The 21,820-nt window shown below is 40.9% G+C and overlaps 1 protein-coding gene across 10 annotated transcripts in view; it reads left to right on the forward strand.

Annotated features, from left to right (window-relative positions):
* The window catches only part of RBM25 (RNA binding motif protein 25), a 40,244-nt gene that overhangs the window by 4,153 nt on the left and 14,271 nt on the right, over positions 1 to 21,820 (forward strand). For 2 of the 10 annotated variants that reach the window (XM_075614235.1, XM_075614236.1), the window contains exons 1-10: positions 12,535 to 12,723; positions 12,918 to 13,026; positions 14,433 to 14,544; positions 15,090 to 15,139; positions 15,353 to 15,520; positions 16,160 to 16,217; positions 17,442 to 17,602; positions 18,854 to 19,042; positions 19,532 to 19,687; positions 20,750 to 20,833. In XM_075614235.1, the coding sequence (XP_075470350.1) occupies positions 12,554 to 12,723; positions 12,918 to 13,026; positions 14,433 to 14,544; positions 15,090 to 15,139; positions 15,353 to 15,520; positions 16,160 to 16,217; positions 17,442 to 17,602; positions 18,854 to 19,042; positions 19,532 to 19,687; positions 20,750 to 20,833 (1,257 nt within the window). In that variant the 5' untranslated portion in view covers positions 12,535 to 12,553. Of the gene's footprint in view, positions 1 to 12,533; positions 13,027 to 13,936; positions 14,032 to 14,432; positions 14,545 to 15,089; positions 15,140 to 15,352; positions 15,521 to 16,159; positions 16,218 to 17,441; positions 17,603 to 18,853; positions 19,043 to 19,531; positions 19,688 to 20,749; positions 20,834 to 21,820 lie in introns of those variants that run through there. The other 8 variants (XM_075614237.1, XM_075614240.1, XM_075614234.1 and 5 more) reach the window with 7 other exon arrangements.

Below are 21,820 nucleotides of genomic sequence, written 5' to 3' on the forward strand. Positions count from 1 at the left end.
CACTGGGAATCCCGTGCTTCAGCACAGGAAGCAGACCTCTGCAGCAGGTCTCAGGAACACTGCAAGAGTAGCACTGGGGATCCAGTGCTTCAGCACAGGAAGCAGACCTCTGCAGCAGGTCCAAGGAACAAGGCCAAGGCGTAAGTGTGTGGCAAACACTTACATCCAAGTAAACTTGGATTATGCTCGGCCAGGAGTCAGAGAAAGAGGCCAGTATAAGAAAGGCAGATAGTCAATCCCAAGACAGGGGTATATGGGAATACTTCCAATGCCAGAACAGAGAGACAGAGCAGCATGATTGCAAACACAGGTGAAAGTACTTGCAATAGTAAGGGGAGGTTTGTTTGAGAGCACACCAGCTCTGCAAGAGTGAGCTCCCGCCAAACCCAGGAACGGATTCCTCACACTATACCTCTATAGTTAAGTGTATGTATGTGTGTGTATGATATATATTTCAAAAACAGAAAAGGAGAAAACACATCTTGGATAATACATATAGGCGAGAGCACATATCATAGAAAACAAATACAGAGATACTTCACCAATATCTGTGGACCTCAGAAGAAGACACAGCACATCAGGTAAGTGAAAAAATGAATCCAACGTTTCAGGGCCAACTAAAGGCCCCTTCATCAGGCGGCGTACAAGTGAAGACAGACATCCCTATCTTTATATAGTGCATTACCCCGAAGCGAACCCAACTGAAAAAAAATAAAAAACCCTGCAAAGCTATAGGTAACGCTGATCAGCAGCGGTGGCAAAGCAACCCACAAACAAATCAATGTCACGGAGAGTGCGCTAAATATCTAAAAAATGTAAATCTAGGACAGCTGACAAACGAGCAGAAGCAACGTCGTATGCAGCCACCGTAGCACAGAGAAAAAGACCTTATGCGATTCCTAAGAGACTGAAAATGTGGGCACTGGAATCTCACATACTGGACTGTATCAAATAGAATGTTACATCAGAAGATACACGGACTCCTGTATTATAGTAAAGTGCCGTATCATAGCAAATAGAGTATACAGCAGATACCAAACCATAAAGAGCAAAAAGGAGAAGCAGAAAATCCTAAAAAGCAAGAAAGTAAACAAAATAGTCAAAATATTGTTTGTGTCCAAACTATATATAGAATGTCGTCATAGATCCAGTTTGCCAACCGTAGAAACATCCTCTCGAATAAAAAATCAGATCCATAAGGGCACACTGACAAGTGATTAGCTAAGCTGCAGATCGATCTGTTTTCCTGTAATCAATCACTTGCTGAGGGTTATTTAATTCAGTTCATTGTGGGCAATGTAGTCCTGGAATATGATTGACTGGGCAGTTACTAGATACAATTGGTGCACTGCTAGAGAGAGGGCGGGGCTCAAGAACCAGAGCCTATCAGAAGGGGTATGGGGACTGTCACTTTGGAAATGCTTCGTACATTAGAAACATTAAAAATGTCTTTAAAACATTCTTTTTTTTTTTTAATGCAACAAGTATTTTCTCATAGTACAGAACTGATTTATTATTATATAAAAAAAAAAAACACATGTAGGATATTGCTTGATCTGCTGCTTTAATGTTGCATTGTAATTCTTCATCTGCAATCGATCCTAGATTTTTACTGACTCTTTTCTGTATGTCTGAGCATTGGTCCACTTGGATTTTATACATATTCTGGGATATAGAGGTAATGAGTAAAAATGAGAAAGATCCTACAGAGCTATAAAAAAAAAAAACCAACCCAAGTTATATGAATTGACTCCCTGCGGTGAAACTAGCTGTCATTGGTAAATTCAAAAGGCGTCTTTTAGAAGCAAACATTGTTTCCTGTCTCCCCCTCTACGGTGTCTTCTCACGTGTTCAAGGATAAAAAAATTATCTTTATTCTGACGGGTTTTTTTTTTCAGAGAAATGTTGGGACAACCGGAGATTCTTCTTTTTTTAGCCTAATATCTGATATATGTTAGTATAGATGCAATGTAATGAATGTCCAATCCTATTATATTGTGTCTACAGGAGTGAATAAGTATTTTGTTTATTGCTTGTCACTAGCGTTCTACTTTATTTTACTATCCACTCCATATTTGTTATACGTGTATTTATTAAAGGCATTTATTTTTGCTACATAATTAGATCTTCTTTTCCTTTTTGGATTTCAGTTGAACATTTCTTCTTCTTGTGCTGGAGACCCCTCTTCTCGATGTATTTACTAACCAGGAATTGGGGGATTCCTTGTTGTCTTTGTTCAAAGCGCATGTGGTGAGCAAATAGCTTGCACAGAGTTGTGCCGTCTGACCAAAACTTGTTCTTAATTTACCATCTTTGTTTTGGTGTCTGAACCATGATGACATAAAGGGGACTTGCTGAAGGTCACAAGGAGCTGGTAAAAGAATACCAGATTGTTTCACCTACATCAAAAGCAGCAGCTTAATATTATTTCCTTCCATCTCCCAATGGGTTATTTCAGTTTCACACTGACTTCTAGGATACATGAGATCCGCATGTATTTGTGAAAGTGCTGATGTGATGGGTCTTCTCCAGCTGATCATTGTCTCCACAAACCTAGACCTTGTGCATCTCACTCAACAAAATAAATCAGTAATTCAAAATGATAGATTTTGTTTCTGTTCTTTTTTTTAAACACACTATTTGTTTTATAGTTTGTAGGGATACACAAAATAAAAATGGGGATGGGGGGGATACCGAATGAAGAAGCAAGGATGATGGAATTATGTTTCATAGAAAATGGCACTCATCACAGTACAATGTTATACAAAACATTTGAAATATTTCTATACACTGTACATGGAGTCCTTTTAGTGTTCTTTGGGATTTGCTGTCTGTTTTCCGTTTAGGCTATGGGTGTGTCAGTTTGTGGTGAATTTTGTGCCGTGGGGAGGGTTTTAGGCCTATTGTCTTTGTTTGTCGCGTGTATGGGACGAGTCTCGCTTGGATTTTGTCTACGTGTGGGATCGTTCTACTTTCTTGTGCTCAGTATGTAAGTGGGGTGAGGTCTTCCTGTGTCTCTGCAAAACTCCAACCATGGTTGCCACACTTGTATAAATTTGTGGTGATTGTCGTGTACTAGGCTAGTAAGGCTACATACTTTGTTTCTAATTTTTGATATTAAGGGAACATAAAGTGGATTTGTTATAGATATAGGCATAATGTTCTGGGGAAAAGACAAACTGCTTCTTTTCACCTGATAAAAGGGTGTTTACCCTGAAACGCTGTCATCATTTTTGTCAATTATCTATATATTTACTAAAATGGCCTTTTTGAACTACAGGTTTATTTTATCGAGTGCAATGGACTATAAGTGCTACATTTTAAGATCTGCTCCTTTTCCCAGGAAATAGAAGTGGTACTTAATAACTCTGAGAGTAATTTACTCTTAACCACCTCTTAGGCCTTACTAGCGGGCCTGAGTGGGAAAAATTCATGGTATTGCCTAAAAAGGTTTGTGTTCACTGAATAAGGCAAAGAGACTTGATAGGTGTGACGGTAGAGCTAGCTGGAATCACAAAACTGGGATGAAGCCCAGCTAGCTACCCCTAAATCCATGTAACGTGGCCACCTATGTAAGGCTTATTTTGGCCAAATGTACTTAATATTTGTGATCTATGTGTAAGCACTGTGATGTAATTTGGGAGTCAGCCCTGTAAAGTGTCAATTAGATTATGTACTCATTTCTAAGATAGCAGACTTGTAATGTGATTTGCATGCGAGTTGCATTCCTATGGAGGGGACTCTGATTTAATCAGCTGAGGTTCCTGCAGATAAATGTGTATTGAGACAATGGTTGGGAGCGTGGAGGTGTTATACATTTTGGTGAGTGAGAGAGTGAACAATCAGGGATGGGGATGGGTTCTTAGCACGCCCTTTGGCTTTTGTGACACCAACCTAATCCATGCTCTGATTGTCCAGCAGCCCCCTCCCATGCAACGGATAGCCACAGAGGGCTATATAAGGGGTGCTGCTGATCCGAGAATCAGATCTACCTTCAGAGAGCATCTGAAAGCAGTGAGTCTAACAGAGGGAGAGACACTTTGGGAATGTGTGGAGATTCCCTCAGAGAGGCTGTCAGACTGAGACACACTCTGGGAAGGAGTGTGGAGATTCCATCAGAGGACCATCTGAGAAACTGAGACACATTCTGGGAAGCAGTTTGGATCTTGACAGTGACCAGCTGGAGACACATCAGAGGGGCTGCTGTGTGTGATCAGCACTCTGATATCCTGGACGAGAAGCGGACAGGGCAAGCCGTCTTGAAGCAGGCCCATGCACCTAGCGAGGCTAGAGTCTACTCCCCAGGTCCCCAGTTGGTATAGTATCTTGAATTGTACATCTTTGTTTTGTCTGCTGGCGTGCCAGAATAAACCCCATTTTATTCAACAACTTTGTCCTGTCTGTTGCTAGTGATCCCGGTGGTTTCGGTTTAAAAGTACTGGTCTCCCGTGACAATAGGTATTTGATATTTATAACATGACTTACTAAAAGCTGTGGCTTGGTCTCACCCAAAAGAAGCATCCTTATGGGTTACCTGGAAAAAGGATGGATAGATTTTGGTACTATTGGAGGTACTTTTGCTGATTTAATTTTAAACAGAGACCGAGTTCAAATATGTGTATAGGGCCAAACCCATCATACCGATTTTCCATCATCTCCCCAAGGTGCACAAAAATCCATTGTGCCCCTTGGGGAGAACTGTAATATTGGGGGCCAGTTCCCTTAAGGGGATATCTGAATATGTAGACAGGTTTTTACAACCTTTTTGTATGTTACATACGTAGTTACATAGTAGATGAGGTTGAAAAAAGACATATACGTCCATCAAGTTCAAGCTATGCTAAATTTAGACAACAGATACTTTATCCTATATCTATACTTTTTTTATTAATCCAGAGGAAGGCAAACAAAAAAAGTCCCAGTGTTATCATTGGATGATATCACATAAGGGGAAAAATAAATTATTTCCTGACTCCAAGAATTGGCAATCGGATTACTCCGTGGATCAACATTCTTCCTATGTTTACTTATTTGGTATATCCCTGTATACCTTTCCCTTCTAAAAAATGTCCGAATTTTTTTTTTTTTTTAACAAATCTATTGTATCTGCCATCATAGTCTCCAAGGTTAATGAATTCCACATTTTAACTGCCCTTACTGTAAAGAACCCTTTCCTTTGTTGCTGGTGAAATCTCCTTTCCTCCAACCTAAAGGGATGCCCCCGAGTCCTTTGTACTGCCCTTGGGATGAATAGTTCTTTTGAAAGCTCATTGTACTGTCTCCGAATATATGTGTATATAGTTATCATATCCCCTCTTACACGCCTCTTTTCTAATTTAAATAAATTTAATTTAGCTAGCCTCTTCTCATAAGTTAGATTGTCCATCCCCTTTATTAATTTGGTGGCTCTTCTCTGCACTCTCTCTAATTCCATAATGTCTTTTGTAAGGAGTGGTGCGCAAAATTGTACTCCATATTCAAGGTGTGGTCTTACTAATGCTTTGTAAAGGGACATAATTATGTTTACTTCCCTTCCATCCATTGCCCGTTTAATGCAAGATAAGATCTTGTTTGCCTTTGCAGCTACTGCATGACTTTGGGCACTATTGCTAAGCCTGCTGTCTACAAGCACTCAAATCCTTCTCCATCAAGGAATCCCCCAATTTATCCCCATTTCATTTTTAAGTCGCCTGTTTATTCTGTCTTCCCAAATGCATAACCTTACATTTATCTGTATTAAAACGTATCTGCCATTTACCTGCCCACGTTTCCAGTCTCTCCAAGTCCTTCTGGAGAGAAATTACATCCTGCTCTGATTCTACTACCTTACACAATTTATTATCATCAGCAAAGATGGAGACTTTGCTCTCGATGCCAACCACAAGGTTATTAATAAACAAGTTAAAAAGCAGGGGGTCCCAATACCAATCCACGTGGTGCTCCACTCACGACCCTAGACCAACCTGAAAAAGTTCAATTTATGACAACCCTCTGTCTGTCCTTCAACCAGTTTTCAATCCAGGTGCATATATTTCTACTGAGTCCAATTTGCTTTATTTTGTACACCAACCTCTTGTGTGGAACCGTATCAAAAACCTTTGCAAAATCTAAGTAGACCACATCAACTGCATTACCCTGGTCTAAATTCCTACTTACATCCTCAAAGAAACAAATAAGGTTAGTTTGGCATGATCTAGCCTTCATAAATCCATGCTGACTATTACTAATAATATTGTTTTCCATTAGGTATTCTCGAATATTATCCCGTATTTAAACCTTCAAGTAGTTTCCCCACTATTGAAATCAGGCTTACAGGTCTGTAATTCCCCGGTTGTGATCTAGCTCCCTTTTTAAATATAGGCACCACATCTGCTTTACGAAAATCTTGTGGTACTGAGCCTGTGGAAATTGAGTCATTGAATATTAAATATAATGGTTTGGCTATTACTGAACTTAACTCCTTGAGAACTCTTGGATGTATGCCATCGGGGCTAGGTGCCTTATTTACTTAAATTTTTTCGAGCTGTCTATGAACTTCTTCCTCAGTTAACCAATTGTTCATTGATATGGAGGTTGAGGCTTCCTCCTGCGGCACTACTATTGCAATTGGTTCTTCCCTGGTAAACACAGAGGCAAAGAATTTGTTTAATACCTCAGCTTTTTCCTTATCTCCAATAATCTGCCTGCCCATCTCACACTGAAAGGGTCCTCCTATATTTTCTTTCCTCATTTTTGTGTTATTAAGGGACTTAAAGAACTTTTTAGGGTTGATCTTACTTTGTATCGCAATCCTTTTTTCATTATCCATTTTGCTAATTTGATTGCCCTTTTGCAATTTTTGTTACATTCCTTATAATTCTGATATGATGCGTCCGTCCCTTCTGACTTTAAGAATCTATGTTACTTATATTCCTTTCTAAGGGATACAAAGCATCTTTTGAGCACGGTTAAGGCGATTCATATGAGCATGGAAGCCCACCTAGGTGTGGGTTACTATGATGTTACCGCCTTATATTCTTCGTTTCAACACACTGATGGTCTAAAAGCCATCAAATATTTGTGCGTCAATTATAGTGATTATTCCACTTTACAGATTGATCTTTTTATTGCAATAGAATATTTGACACGCAATTATTTTATGTTTGGGGTTTACTGCCTCCGGAGATGTGGTACCGCCATGGAAGCAACATTTGCTCCCTCATACACCAACATCTTTATGGGGTGGTGGGAAGAAGAGAAACAGTGGAAGAATCCCTATTGATGCACTCACTTATGCTGAAAATCAAAATAATAAAATGTTATTGATGTTAACTTCTAAATGGTCACAGACCTCCGTGACAATTAACCCTTCACCATATTATTAGAGTCAAAGTAACAGCCTGACGTGTGTGAATTGCTTTGGTGAATCTATTTCAGCAGATGATTACATACAGTACAGTCTGCATGATGTCTCTGGTAATTTACCCTGCATTGGGGTAGCTGACCAAAATATGTGAACAGTTTTGGTCTATTTATTGTAGCAGGTGACCATACGGTCTACACGGTTAGAGTTCACTGGTATCTCTAATCTACCTGCTCACATTATCTGGTAATTAGGTCTATTACATACCTAGTCGGTCAATATTACTTCACTGTCCAGTTATATTTCTGGGCACTCCGACGCTTCCTATTGTCAGTAACTCACACTCATTAAACACCCACATATTTTGCGGTGTAAGAGCAACCTTACCACAGTACAACATTTGGTGTAGGACCATTTAGGAGGTACAATCAGAAGCACACATGCTACTATCTCTTGATCATTGATACTATATCCTTTGGCTGTCAAAGACTGGTGCTAACTTTGAGGTTTTAATCAGTTTATGTTTTCTACCATCAATAAAATTGTATTATTTTGATTTTCAGTATAAGTGAGTGCATCAATAGGGATTCTTCCACCGTTTCTCATATTCCCATTATCCATCCCTGATAGCACCACTCTTCGTTTCTATCACTTATGTAAGCAGCTTAGCAGGGCCTTTCCAATCTCTCTCCCCGTGACCCTCCCATATCAGTGGTGGGAAGAAGTCCATATCTTTGGAGATTGTAACCCATACAGATCACTTATTTATTTTTTTTAAACGCTGTATCGATATTTGTGAATGGGTTCTATATATCACTTAAGGGGGGGAATCAGATTTAAATATATTGATGTCTTTAAGAAACCCAATGCGGGCAACTGTCTAAGAGCTGACAGTTGCCACCCGAGATCGACTATTAATGATATCCCAAAGTGTCAATTCCCACGGGTGAGGAGAGATTGCTCTTATTGGAATACGTATATTAAATGATCCAAGGAGCTATGGTCTAGATTTGGGCACCAAGGGTATCCAGAATGGACAGTAAGTAAAGTGAATCAGGAGGATCTCATTGTCAGTACACAAAATCTCATATATAAGGGGGGTGGGCAGCAGAGGTTCCACAATCTCAAGATGAGTTTTTGTCCAACAGGAAATTAAGATTTGTCACAGACTACAGTTTGGAGTTTAATGCAGTCTGTGATGCAATTAAAAATCTACCCAACTTGAATCTAGATCATAAGCGGAGATCTGTATTGACAAATGGATGTAGTTTTACCGGTAGTGGAGCAACTGCACTATGCAGTTGTGTGTCAAATACTCTATACCAGGCCTGCACAACTTATAAAGCGAGAAGGGCCGAACTGCTCCAAGGAAAACAGATTTTCCCCGCCGGCATCTGGTATAATCAAGGCCTAAGATTACACTTGCCGCACGCGACGGAGCGCTTTCAGCTGTGCGATCTGTGAACTGTGCTCTTCACTCTGTGGAGGCGATGGGGAGGCGTGACCGTGACATCACGTGAGCGGTTCACCCTCATTGGCTGAATTGCTTCACGTGACGCGGACGTCACGCGGTCATCGCTTGGAAAGACAATGTTTCGTCTTTCCAAAACTACATTGGAAGCAAGGTACTAGTTGCGACGGTACTATAATCACGGCATAAGACACAAGGAGAGTCAAGATTTGCGATTTCCAATGTCAAAGCATTTTGCTTCATCCAATGATGCAGATTTGAGATTTTTTTTCTTTTCAGGGTAAGGTGTGGACTTAGGTGTGGGAGAGTTATCAATAGACTCTCTGCAGGCGAGAATTTTTTGGGGATATTTCAATTAAAGTCCAAAAGGTTTAAATAAGGACTGAGATGTTTGACAGTATTATGGGTTTATTATTGGTCCCTATGGGATCTGGCATTTTCTCTGATACAATACCTCAGTTAAGATATTTTGGGGGGGAGGAGGGGGCAAGGGGGGTAAATCTCTCTGATATTCTCACTGATCACCCTAAAATATCAGCAATTGTTCACCCTCCCAGCTTTCCCCGATGCTTGGCAGGCTATATGTTGTGACGTGTGGGAATCAGGAAAGATACTCATATCTCTATGACTGGGTTCTAATTATACCCAGCTATGATTGCTAGCTCCTAACGGGCAATCTGATTGCCTTGTACCACTATTTTCTGTATGTGCCTACTTGCACATAAGTTGATATATATCCCTATGTATGTATGTATGTCTTTTATATAGCGCCATTAATGTACATAGAGCTTCACAGTAGTAATACACGTGACAATCATATAAATAGCAAACTACACAACACATCGTGGGAATACGTGCTTCAGACATAAAAGTAACATTGTGGAAGGAATCCCTGCTCAGAAGAGCTTACAATCTAATTGGTAGGGAGAACATACAGAGACAGTAGAAGGGCATTCTGGTAAGTGCGTCTAGAGGGGGCCAAGCTGTATAGTATTAGCCATGGTGCTACTCATATGCTTTTTTAAGCAAGTGGGTCTTAAAGGTGGATAAGAGAGGGTGCTAGTCGGGTATTGAGGGGAAGGGCATTCCAGAGGTGCGGGGCAGAAAGTGAGAGGTTTGAGGCGGGAGAGAGTTTTAGATACAAAGGGGGTAGAAAGAAGACATCCTTGAGAAGAACGCAAGAGTCGGGATGGTGCATAGCGAGAAATTAGGGCTGAGATGTAAGGAGGGGCAGAAGAGTGTAAAGCTTTAAAAGTGAGGCGGAGAATTGAGTGTGAGATGCGTGATATGTTAGGAAGCCAGGAGAGTGATTTCAGCAGGGGTGACCCTGAGACAGATTTAGGAAAGAGTAGAGTAATTCTGGCAGCTGCATTAAGGATAGATTGTAGGGGAAACAGGTGAGAGGCAGGAAGGCCGGAAAGCAGGAGGTTACAGTAATAGAGACGGGAGAGAATAAGGGTCTGTGTCAAAGTTTTAGCAGTCGAGTAACAGAGGAAAGCGCGTATCTTTGTAATATTGCGGAGAAAAAAGCGACAGGTTTTAGATACGTTTCGAATGTGAGAGAGGAGTCGAGTGTGACCACCCTACGCAGCGTGCTTGGGCTACTGGGTGAATGATCGTATTTCCAACAGTAATGTGGAAGGAGGTAGTAGGACTAGGTTTGGGAGGAAGTATAAGGAGCTCTGTTTTTGACATGTTAAGTTTAAGCCGGCGGAGGGCCAGCCAGGATGATATAGCAGAAAGACATTCAGAAACTTCGGTCTGTACAGCAGATGTAAGGCATGGGGTTGAAAAGTAAATGTGTGTCGTCAGCATAGAGGTGATATTTAAACCCAAGAGATGTGATTAGGTCACCTAGAGAAAATGTGTACAGAGAAAAGAGGTCCCAGGACAGAGCCCTGGGGTACCCCCACAGAGAGATCGATGGAGGAGGTGTTGGCAGAAGAGACACTGAAAGTACGATGGAAGAGGTAGGCGGAGATCCAGGATAGAGCTTTGTTATGAATACCAAGAGTATGGAGAATGTGAAGGAGGTGGTCCACGGTGTCAAATGCTGCAGAGATGTCAAGTAGTATGAGCAGAGTGTAATGACCTGTCTTTGGCAGCATGCAGGTCATTAGTTATTTTAGTGAGAGCTGTTTCAGTGGAGTGAGCAGTGTGGAAGCCAGAATGTAGAGGATCTGGGAGAGAGTATGTGTTGAGAAAATGGAGCAAACGAGAGTATACAAGACGTTCTAGGAGTTTGGAGGCAAAAGGCAGGAGGGAGACAGGTCGATAGTTAGAAATACAAGTAGGGTCAAGCTTGCTGTTTTTGAGTAATGGTATAACTGTTTCATGTTTGAAGGAGGGGGGAAAGCTACCAGAGTAGAGTGAAGAGTTAAAAATTTGGGTGAGCGTAGGGATTATAGTAGGAGCAAGAGGTTTTAGGAGATGGGAGAGAATGAGGTCAAAAGGGCAGGTGGTAGAAGAAGAGGAGATCAGCAGTGACACATCCTCCGAGACAGCGGAAAAAGAGTCAAGGAAGGCAGGAGGAGAGTTATGATGAGGTGTGGGATGGGAGGAGGAAACAGAGAGGATGTTTCTACCTTTCCCTTAAAATAGTCAGCAAAGTCCTGAGGTGAGATGGAGGAAGAAGAAGAGGCAGCCACGGGTGGTCTGAATAGAGAGTCAAAGACAGAGAAGAGTTTGCAAGGGTTAGACTTGTGTATGTACATATCTTGCTATGTGTTATAAGTGTTATTACTACAGGTAGACTGACCTAGTGCCAGGATTGCATATTCCCATGACTGCTTATTGGATGCAATCTGTATTCCACTTACCTATACAGCTACCTCTATATCTACAGCTCTTCAAGTGTTAATTTGTACCATCACAGTTCTGAGTGCACACACATCGAGAATCATGTTTATACACTAAGTGGATATCTGTTCAACGCAGATTATATCTCACCATTGGGGATTTTATATTACACTGTATATATTAGTTCACATTGTCTCATTGTGTGTTAACATTTTATTGCTTTTTCACTTTGAAGTCTCTCCAGGAGGTTTGCCAACCTTCCTTGGTGATTGTTCTGAGTATTATATTCTGGGACTATTGAGGCTGCACTCTTGTAGCACATCTATTCTGTCCGAGTGCAATATATATATATGGGAACTCTTTTGTGACCCCTTTAGGGACTCATGTATATATGTAATTGTCAGGAATAGCCAGCAGTGTACGTGTCCCTTGTAATATAGAATTTTCACTAAGCTGTGTACATATGAGATCACCAAAAAAATGCTATCTGTACCTGTATCTATTACCAAAAGATTTACTGACAAAGATGGACATGTTGAGCCCTATACTAGTCGTCTGATACCATGCGGGCACATTAACTCTCCCCATACCTGTTAAGGGCCACAACATTTTAATGTAATCATCAACTGTGACATATTGAAACTCAATAAAAAAAGATTGCAGCCTGAAACCTTAGACAAATGTCAATGTACTACAGCTATTACCAAGCTGGGCCATTTCTCCCTCACCAAGATGGAAGCCTCTAACTTCCCACCCGCTTCTCTCTTCCACAAAGACGGCCGACGCAGAGATGAGGAACAGTCAGCCTCCCTCACCAACATGGCTGGCACTGACTTCACTTGCGCGTGGCCAAGCTCTCCGCCCCGCCCCCTTTTGCAGGCGCGGGTCTATCGACCCTTCCTTCCGAGTCATCATCGTCCCCTCCCTTTGTTTCGCGTTGCATGCTAGGCTGGCGGTCACGTGAGCGGCGCGAGTGCGGCCTAGTGGAAGAGCAGCGTCCCGCCTCCCTGTGCGAAGCGCTGATCCAGAGGCACCAGGCCGCGAGCGGGCAGGCTGAGCTAGAATCTAGGCCTCCTCCAACAGAGCGGCCCCTCTCCGGCGGCGGGGGCGGGTGAGTGAGGCCGCGGCGGCGAGTCCCCTCGGGCTCGTGCGGTGTGTGTGGGTTCCGGGTCCCCTCGGGCTCGCGCGGTGTGGGTGTGTGCGGGGGGGGGACGGGAGCGGGTAATCCGCCTCTCTGTAGCGGTACAGCCGGGGAGGGAGGGGGTTCGGGGTCCCTCACTCCTTCCTTGTTCCGCCATCACCAAGGGGAGGAGGCTGGTGGCGGAGAGAAGAGGCCTCCCGAGGAGGAGAGGAAACCTCCCGGCCAACAGCGCTCTGGGACATGGCGGGACTCCCCCCGGGCCGCAAGTACAAAGTGAATATAATTTTATTTTATTTTCACTGGATGTGTGTGTACTGTATGTGTAGCTGGGAGGAGTGAGTGTATAACTGGGGTGAGTGTGTAGCTGCGAGGAGTGTGAGTGTGAGTGTGTGTAGCTGGGAGGAGTGTGTGTTGAGGCCGCAGGTCTGGGTCCTTATTGCCCTTAACCCTTTGATCTACGATTTTAACCCCCACGTCCCCAACTTAACCCTCCCACCTTGTATTCCCATTCAACAGCTTTGTCTCTTTTTTTCACTATTGTATCCTATATTTTACCTAAATGTCCCCATCTTTCTATATATTGTTATTTTTACCCTTTCGTTCCCTACTCCAGGAATCAAATAAGTAATCCCCTTTTTATTTTACGGATGATTGACTAACTAAGGACTACATTAGGATAAATCTTGAGCAATGAATAATACAACTTGGCTTTCTATTTGAATTGGGCTGATTTTAAAGTGTCTAATTTTTCTCACTACTGTAGTGCTGAGTTATAGAAAATGGGCAGTAACAGGTTTTTCTCTCCAATTGGGAATTTTCAGAGAATTGTTAGCAAATGTTAATGGTGTAAATAGTTTTATTCTTTTAATACCTTTTTAAACATTCAAAGCATAAACATACCACCTTGCTACTCTTTTTTTTGTTTTTGTTAATGCTGCCACCATAACATTTGAAGTGTATTTTTCATACTTAAAAAACACTTCCACTGTACATGACACGCACATGATTTCTGTCTTCATTGTATCTTACACACGCTTTCCAATTCTCTTCCACTCTCCAGCTCCACACAGATAAGTCAGCAGGCATTTTTAATACCTGTAGGCTTTTCTGATGCCTTTGGGTCTGTTGTCCTACGCAAACATTTTATACACTTAACTGTTTTTTTTTTCCTTTGTATTTCTAGCATTGTACAGAATAAGAAAAGTAGTCCAGGAGAGTTTACAATTTTGCAGATAGTTCTTTGCCCTGGAAAACTGAGAGCTGGCACTGAACCACAAAGTGAGATTTGCCACTGTAGTCTAGTTCTTTGTGTTAAGTTTATAGGAAACATGATAAATTATATGGGCACCCCTTACTTGAATATGGCTTATTCTGGATTGCGTTATTATGCACTGTTTGTTTTCAGATTGCCAAGGACAGACATATACCAGTGTTTTATCAGAACTTTAATGTTGTACATATGTTAGTAACATTTCATTAAAATTCATTGGGTGAGTTAGTAGTTTAAATAATATGAATCTTATCCATGCTGGTCTCTTCTGAAAGCCCTGCAGTTTGTTGTAATTTTGGAAGGTGTTGTAATTTCAGTAGATTTATTTAGCTAGATCTGAATGCATGTTTTTCTAAGTGTTATTGGAGAACCCCTTCCAACTCTGATCTCTCTGCATTGTGTTTATTAGGTTGCATTAAATATGTCTTATCCACCACATATGAATCGCCCTCCTATGGGGATCCCAACTCTTCCTCCAGGGATTCCACCTCCCCAGTTTCCTGGCTTTCCTCCACCTCCTGGTAAGTAAGATGTGTGCATGTGTAAGTATGTTGTGTGTTCCCATGAGCTCCAAAAAATTGACTCTGAACTTTAACCCATAAGAGCAGATAAACAACAATGGGACTGTGAATCTTCTATGTGACAAGAGGTAATTCAGAAACAGAACCAAAGTCTTATTGAATAAATGTTACATTACAAAATGCATCCACTATATAATGCACCTAAATCTTTTTACCTTTGACATCAGATAAACTATTCATGGTTCTGCTTTGCCACTTGCATTTGTGTAAGATCTTTGGTTAACTTTTTTTTTTTTTTTTTACTGTTTCCGAACTGGTATATATTATTTAAGAAATGTTCCAATCAGTCCCCAACGTATCATGTTAGAATATTTTCTTAAACATGCTCATGTATGTGTTGCACAAGACTATATTTAATTTTTTATTTTCATGAATCTTTGCCAACATGAAACATGTACATACCTTGTAGAAGAATGCTATGAAGTGGAAAAACTTGTCATGTAATACTTTTTTATTTTTCTGGTACTTTCTTGGTTTTTTTTTAGGAACTCAAATGATTCCTGTGCCCATGAGTTTAATGGCTCCTGGACCAACCGTAAGTCAGAATGTAGAATAGCACTGAGTGTTATCGGGGGGAAAATACGTTAATTTGTCTAAAAATCAGTGAGCGCTTGTGAAAGTGACGTCCTTGAAACACAACATATATTACAGGCATTTATATATTCACAACACTAACAGGTTCTTTACCACATGTAATACAAAAAAATTGTAATGTTTAGTTGAACTGTTTTTGTTTTTTTTTCTTAAGGTCTTGGTACCAACAGTATCTATGCTTGGGAAGCACCTGGGACCTCGGAAAGATCTAATGGCTCTTAAGAATAAAGAAAACGATGAGAACAATGGCCCGACCACCACGGTTTTTGTCGGAAACATTTCAGAAAAGGCTTCAGACATGCTTATCAGGCAGCTCCTAGCCGTAAGGATATTTCGGTGTTATTGGTGACTTGAATACAGTGATTCTCAAAGTGACTGATTCTCAGTTTATCAGCACAATGGCTGATTGAGCGCGCCACACACACTGTAGCTTCCTTGAAGTCTGCCGTGCCTCTGTGGAATGTACAAATACAAGCTGAAAGCGTTTGATGGTCAACTTGCACAACAACCTTTATGAAGGGACATGAGTTCATATTTTCAAAAAGTCACCCTTCTAAATCTCATTCCAGTCAAATACTGCATTCTGGTATATTGTTTATTGGAGCACACATACTTGCCTGCGTTTACATCAACTGTCATACTACCTATTGCAGCATCGTGCATCTAACAATACACAGGACTAGTAGCTACAATGCTTTCTATTCACCCTTGTAGTTTCCTTTTGTGTGGGGAACTGTACAATGGGACATGTAAAACAACAACAAATATATATTTTTAATAGATTATTTTTCCTTTCCTTTTTTAATTTTTTTAATAAGTTAGTTTATTCATGAGAAATAATAATTGATGAGAGACACAGAGTGCCGGTGTCCCTAATTTGCTCTAGTTGCTTTTTTATTATATAATTAACGAGACAACTCTTATACTACATATATTTATTTAATTGTTTCTGTTTTTACAGAAATGTGGCTTGGTTTTAAGCTGGAAGCGAGTGCAAGGAGCATCTGGCAAACTTCAAGGTAAGCGTGTCTGTCTATGGTATATAAACATCCAGATTTATGCACACAGTGCTGTATGTATGTATGTGTTAAACGATTGCTCTTGAAGCTAAATTACTTACTTTTACAATCTATTGTAGTCATTATACTTTGGTGGTTTCTATAGCTTTCCTATTGCTGTTATACACACAGGTTTAATAATACAGTTGTTGCTCCCTGCAGTTATAGTATAGTTAATCTCTCCAATGCTTGAAAGAGAGTGCAATGTGAGTAATAGAAGAGGTGAAAACGATTCTGTATCGTTGTCGCGTGGCCCTATAGGAAGCCATGACGTCATCCGATGCGGCTTCCTATTGGCCTGCGTGACCGGGTCATTTACATTCCTCCGGTATCGGCACCCCCTATGGAGGTAAGTATCTTAGGAAGCCGGGGGACCATGGAGCTGAAATTGACGCAGCCCAGCTCTGGAGGCCCCCTGCTTCAATCCTATAAGGGGGAAAATTGTGCAGTGCTTCATGTTTTGCTGCTTTAAAGATACTGCCAGTCTGTAAAACAATACAAATAAAAATAAACTTTTGTTAGAGCAAGTGCGTACTTGATTTGACGGTGTAAATCTTTAAAGCTGATTGCAGCAATATATATCTGCACAAGTAGATGGTTAGAATGGCATGAATTTGGAAACGGTGCTAGAAATTGATTTAAATGTTACACTAAATCAGAATGTTTAGAGTTTTATACAAATGTTTTAATATTGGACATTTGCATCCAGCAGTTAATTCATAAAAATACTAACCGTAGCCAAAAGCCACCAAGTGCCATGGCCGTTTCTTGCATTAGTCACCTTGCCTTTACGTTGATACAGCTTTTTAACAAGCTCTTTTTATGCTTTGTTCATATTCTCTTTATATACTGATGAACTCCATAGAGCTTTTTTTTAAACGGCTTGCAGAACTGTGTATATATTGGTGACTGGTATTTATTTTTTTCCTCTCCAAAGTAAGTATTTTTGTTTCACTGAATTCCTAAAGAGAATGTAGAATCTTTAGTTTTTTCGAGAGTCCTTTATTTCCCACCCCCTTCCTCCTCCTCTTCATTCATATTTGAAGAAATGAATGGGGCAAGTGGTAAGCTTTCTGCCATCTTATGCTGCTTTGAGCTGGTGCTCTGAAACAGTCAAGACCATTCAACTTCAGTTTAAACACAGCGAGTGCTCTCATTTTCATGTTCTGTATTTCTCTCTCGCAGCCTTTGGGTTTTGTGAGTACAAAGAACCAGAATCTACTCTGCGTGCTCTGCGGTTACTCCACGACCTACAGATTGGGGAGAAAAAGCTGCTGGTGAAAGTTGATGCCAAGACTAAAGCTCAACTGGATGATTGGAAGGCAAATAAAAGGGCTTCCAACGGGGTATGTGTTTTTAAAATCTGTTGTCATTTTGCCATTAACCTTGTGCTTGATGTTCCACACTGGGATCTCAAGTGAAAGGTTCATTGTTCCTGTAGTGGCTTCTTATGTATTGGCAAGATAACTAACATGTAATTGACTTACATGAAAATGCCACATAAACAAATCTCAATCCTCCTATATCAAATCTTTAGATTTATATGTAAATTTGAGATCTGTGTACTTGGATCTTCACTAAGAAGCTACACCACTTCCTCTTTTGAAGTAGGCAGCTTCACCGACCAGTAATAATATGGGAGAGTGGGGAAGGGAAATGGCTCTTGCTACAGTCTATATAAGTGGAGAGAGGTGCCTGGGGATAATGAATGAACAAGACCACTAGTCTCGATGAGTCAACAGAAAAGGCCCTGTTATCTAGCTCTCTACTCTTATGTATATGAATGCATTAGAATGTAACCTTTATTGGGTATATAATAAAATAGTGTGACGCATAAAATGAGACTGACATTAATAGGTGGATGCTGTTAACCAAATCAAGGTGTGGTATAATGTTGGATCCCCCTAATAATGTGGGACAAATGTCTGCTGGGTTTCTTTCCCTTGCCTGTGAATGCCCAGACATTTCCGTCACACAAGTCTGCTAGCGTGTCCCCTCCTTGTTTTTTGTCTTGTTGATCTAAAAAAAAAAAAAAAAAAACCTTTCAACGTAACAAGACAAAAACAAGGAGGGGACACGCTAGCAGGCTTGCACGACAGAAATGTCTAGGCATTCAGGGGCAAGGGAAAGAAACCCAGCAGACATTTGTCCCACATTATTAGGGGGATCCAACATTACACCACACCTTTATTTGGTTAACAGCCTCCACCTATTATTAATGTCAGTGTCGTTTTATGTTTTGTTAATTTTATGTGTCACACTATTGAATTATATACCCAATAAAGGTTACATTTTAATTCATTCATATACATAAGAGTAGAGTGATGGATAACGGGGCCTGTTCTGTTCTTGTCTCCTCAAAACCAGTTATCTTGTAGCTTCACCGACCAATCACAGTAAATCAGATCGATCAGCAGCTTAGATCATTTCATTGCCGTAAAGGCAAGAAACTGCTTGATTTATTAAAACAAAAAAATGGGCAAGAGGATGCCCCCTTTAAGCAAATGATAGTTTAAGGTAACTTAAACAATAAAACATATAAGGGGAGTAATAAACGACCTGCTCACTTCTGTATCTTGGGGCTTTGCAATCTGTAGAATGCCAGGCCTGAGTCAACGATAGATGATGACGATGACCTTGATGATGAAACGAAGAGACGGGATGGGCTTATTAAAGGGGGTATTGAGGTCTTGATAAAAGAGTATTCCAGTGAGCTAAACGCTCCGTCTCTGGACTCTGACTCTCACCCCAGAAAGAAAAAAAAGGATAAGAAGGAGGAGCTAACTGTGAGTATTGTATTTCTTTTTATCTCCTTGGGCTGATGGGTTAATTTGTGCTCGAAGTTTCATAGGCTACTCTTTCTATGTATAGAGGGAAATTGTAATCTGAATGTTTGTGCAGGTGATTACTGTGTTTAATATATAAAGAGCGAGGGCTAAATATCCATTAAGTTAAATTATACCATGTAATTGACACTGGTTTGTTCAGTGTTCTGCATATCTCTGCTATCCAAGCGTGACTTCATGTGGTGTGCTTTATTACCCTGTCTGTGATCATTTGGCAACAGCAGGAGGTAGTGTTTCTAATAAAGGAGGGTGATTGTCACGATCAGGGTTGACAAAGACTGCCAGGGATCATAGAATCACCTGACAGAACACAAAGGTTTAATAAACCAGTTTATTTAGCTGAAGCTAACAGTATATCACACAGTACATAACAGCACAACGATACCTTACCGGCACATTGAGTTAACGGGCGTCACCTAATCTCACTAGGTGGAAGGTGCTGCCGTAGCAAACTTGCCTTCTGTCGTCTTCGGAGTACCGGAACAAAAGTGTTTCTATTACGCGAGGGGACCCAGTCTTGAAAAAGACTTGCACAGGCTCGAGCCAAGACAGCCACACAGGCCTAGGACTCCCGGTACCACGCAGGTACCACACTGGTAACACACAGCCTTTACAAAGGCTACCATGGGTCAGGTACCACACAGCCTTTACACAGGCTATCAGGACCAGAATAACAAACTCTGAGGCTGGGGAGAAGGCAGTAGTTATACCCCTGTCCCAGTCAGATCTACGCCGATTCTCTGGGGTAGAACACTAGTTCTGGTCTCTGCACACGGCCCAAGGCCCAGTTTATAAGATTACTAGGGTTGAAGGTGGCTAGGAAGCCCAAGAGAATATGCCCAAATATGGTCTTCCCTATCCGCATAGTCCTCAGGATGTAGGCAGGTACAGGAAAATGCCCATACATGGACTTCCCCCTCCCCAGGCATACAACGCCTCATGCAGCCCCAGGGCTTACAGCTCTCTTACAGAGCCAGTTGCCCCTTGGCACCCTGACAGACGGGAAGAGCAGTAGCACTGCTTTCACAGAGGCACAACACAATATAGGGTAAAGTGGAATAAAAGGGTAAAACCTGGGTGCCCAACATTTAACCTCGTGGTCATCCTGACCAGAATAGGGAACAGGACCGGGCTTCCTGGGATTTTTAGGAAAGCTTGCTGCCTATTCAGTGATTCTAATTAAGAAAAAATAAACATGTTACGAAAAGGTCTTGTAGTAATAGGAGCAAAATGTTGATGTACCAAATAAATCACTTTTTTCAAAAGTTCCTGTGAGTCCCTAGCTAACATATCTATATTAATTTGTGGGGTGTAGCCTATACCTTTTACACTTTCCGCTATGTCACCTGAATTCTAGTTTTTATGTTGGGGTCCTATGAAATATCTGTACTGCTCCTTTTGTGTACATACCTATCAGAGTTAAACAGTCTGGTCATTTTTTTCCACCTGACCAAGTAACATCCCTTTCAACTTTTTTGCACATAGTAATTTATGGTGCTAATAGCCTGGCCACATTGTCTGCAGGACAAAAGTTGATGCATGCAATTTTTGATGCTGCATTTAATTTAGAATTAAACAAACCGGATATTGTCCATGACCAATGATTAAGAAGAAACAAGTCCATATTTGAACGGTTTCTCTCTGCAGGAGGATATAAACGCTATAGAAATGGAGGAAGATAAGAGAGACTTGATATCCCGCGAGATCAGTAAATTCAGAGATACGCACAAGGTAGTCTTTTTGTTTTTACCTTTTTCTTTGTAAAGAGAGAAAAAAAAAGATTTCAAGCTTTTTGCAGACTCGAAGCACATAGTTGTAACATGAACAGCATTCTACTATGTCAGAGAACATGCATAATGTAATGTGACAAATCAACTTTCAGCAGTACAGGCACTACATGCAATTTATCTTCACTGCTCAGTGAGAAATTCTATTTAATTTTGTCATAGCTGCTGGTTCTACGTTCAGTCAGCAGATCGTGTAAAGGAAATTAATCTTTTATAATGTACACACCATCAGTATACTTCAAATATTTAGAGGATACATCTGAAATCTATTTTGTTATATCGCCCAGCATACAGTAACATGTTTAGACACGTGTATAGTAGGACTACCACACCTCCCATTTGACTGTAGCACTAATTTAGTTGAAATATGTTCGTTTAGTTACACTGGGGTGCTTTTAATACAGCTAAAATAGGTCGGTGGTTACCACATGTGCCACAGTTAAAGATGCATGGACAAATTGTAAATTCCCTTTAAAGCTAATCTATTCATTGACCCCCACCATTATGATAGAGATCATATGGTGACTAATGCAAGATGAAACTCTCAGCTTGGAAAGTTACATGGAATAGAATGTAAGTATGAGCTCCTGTTTTTTTTATTATACGGATACCCCCTCTAAAAAATATGCAAAGGGGTAACTGGCTTGGCCATGACGTGATTTCTTATTCCTGGTTTACACAGTGCCTTCCTAGGTATTGGTGCTTGAGGTTAATTTCTTTCGTTACAGGACTTGGCCATAGTATAGTAAACTGTCCAACTTACTAAATTCTGTGCAATGAGGACCTCACCTAACATCCATCCAGGTGATGCGAGTGTAGCTCTTAGGTTGAATGAAAAGCCAGCACCCCATTATTTTCTGGGTTTGGTGACATTTTTTTGTTTTTCCACTCCATGCCTGTGAAAATATAGTTCACTTGTAATGCTTTTATA

Source organism: Ascaphus truei, chromosome 9 (genome assembly GCF_040206685.1).
Source record: "Ascaphus truei isolate aAscTru1 chromosome 9, aAscTru1.hap1, whole genome shotgun sequence".
Taxonomy (NCBI): domain Eukaryota; kingdom Metazoa; phylum Chordata; class Amphibia; order Anura; family Ascaphidae; genus Ascaphus; species Ascaphus truei.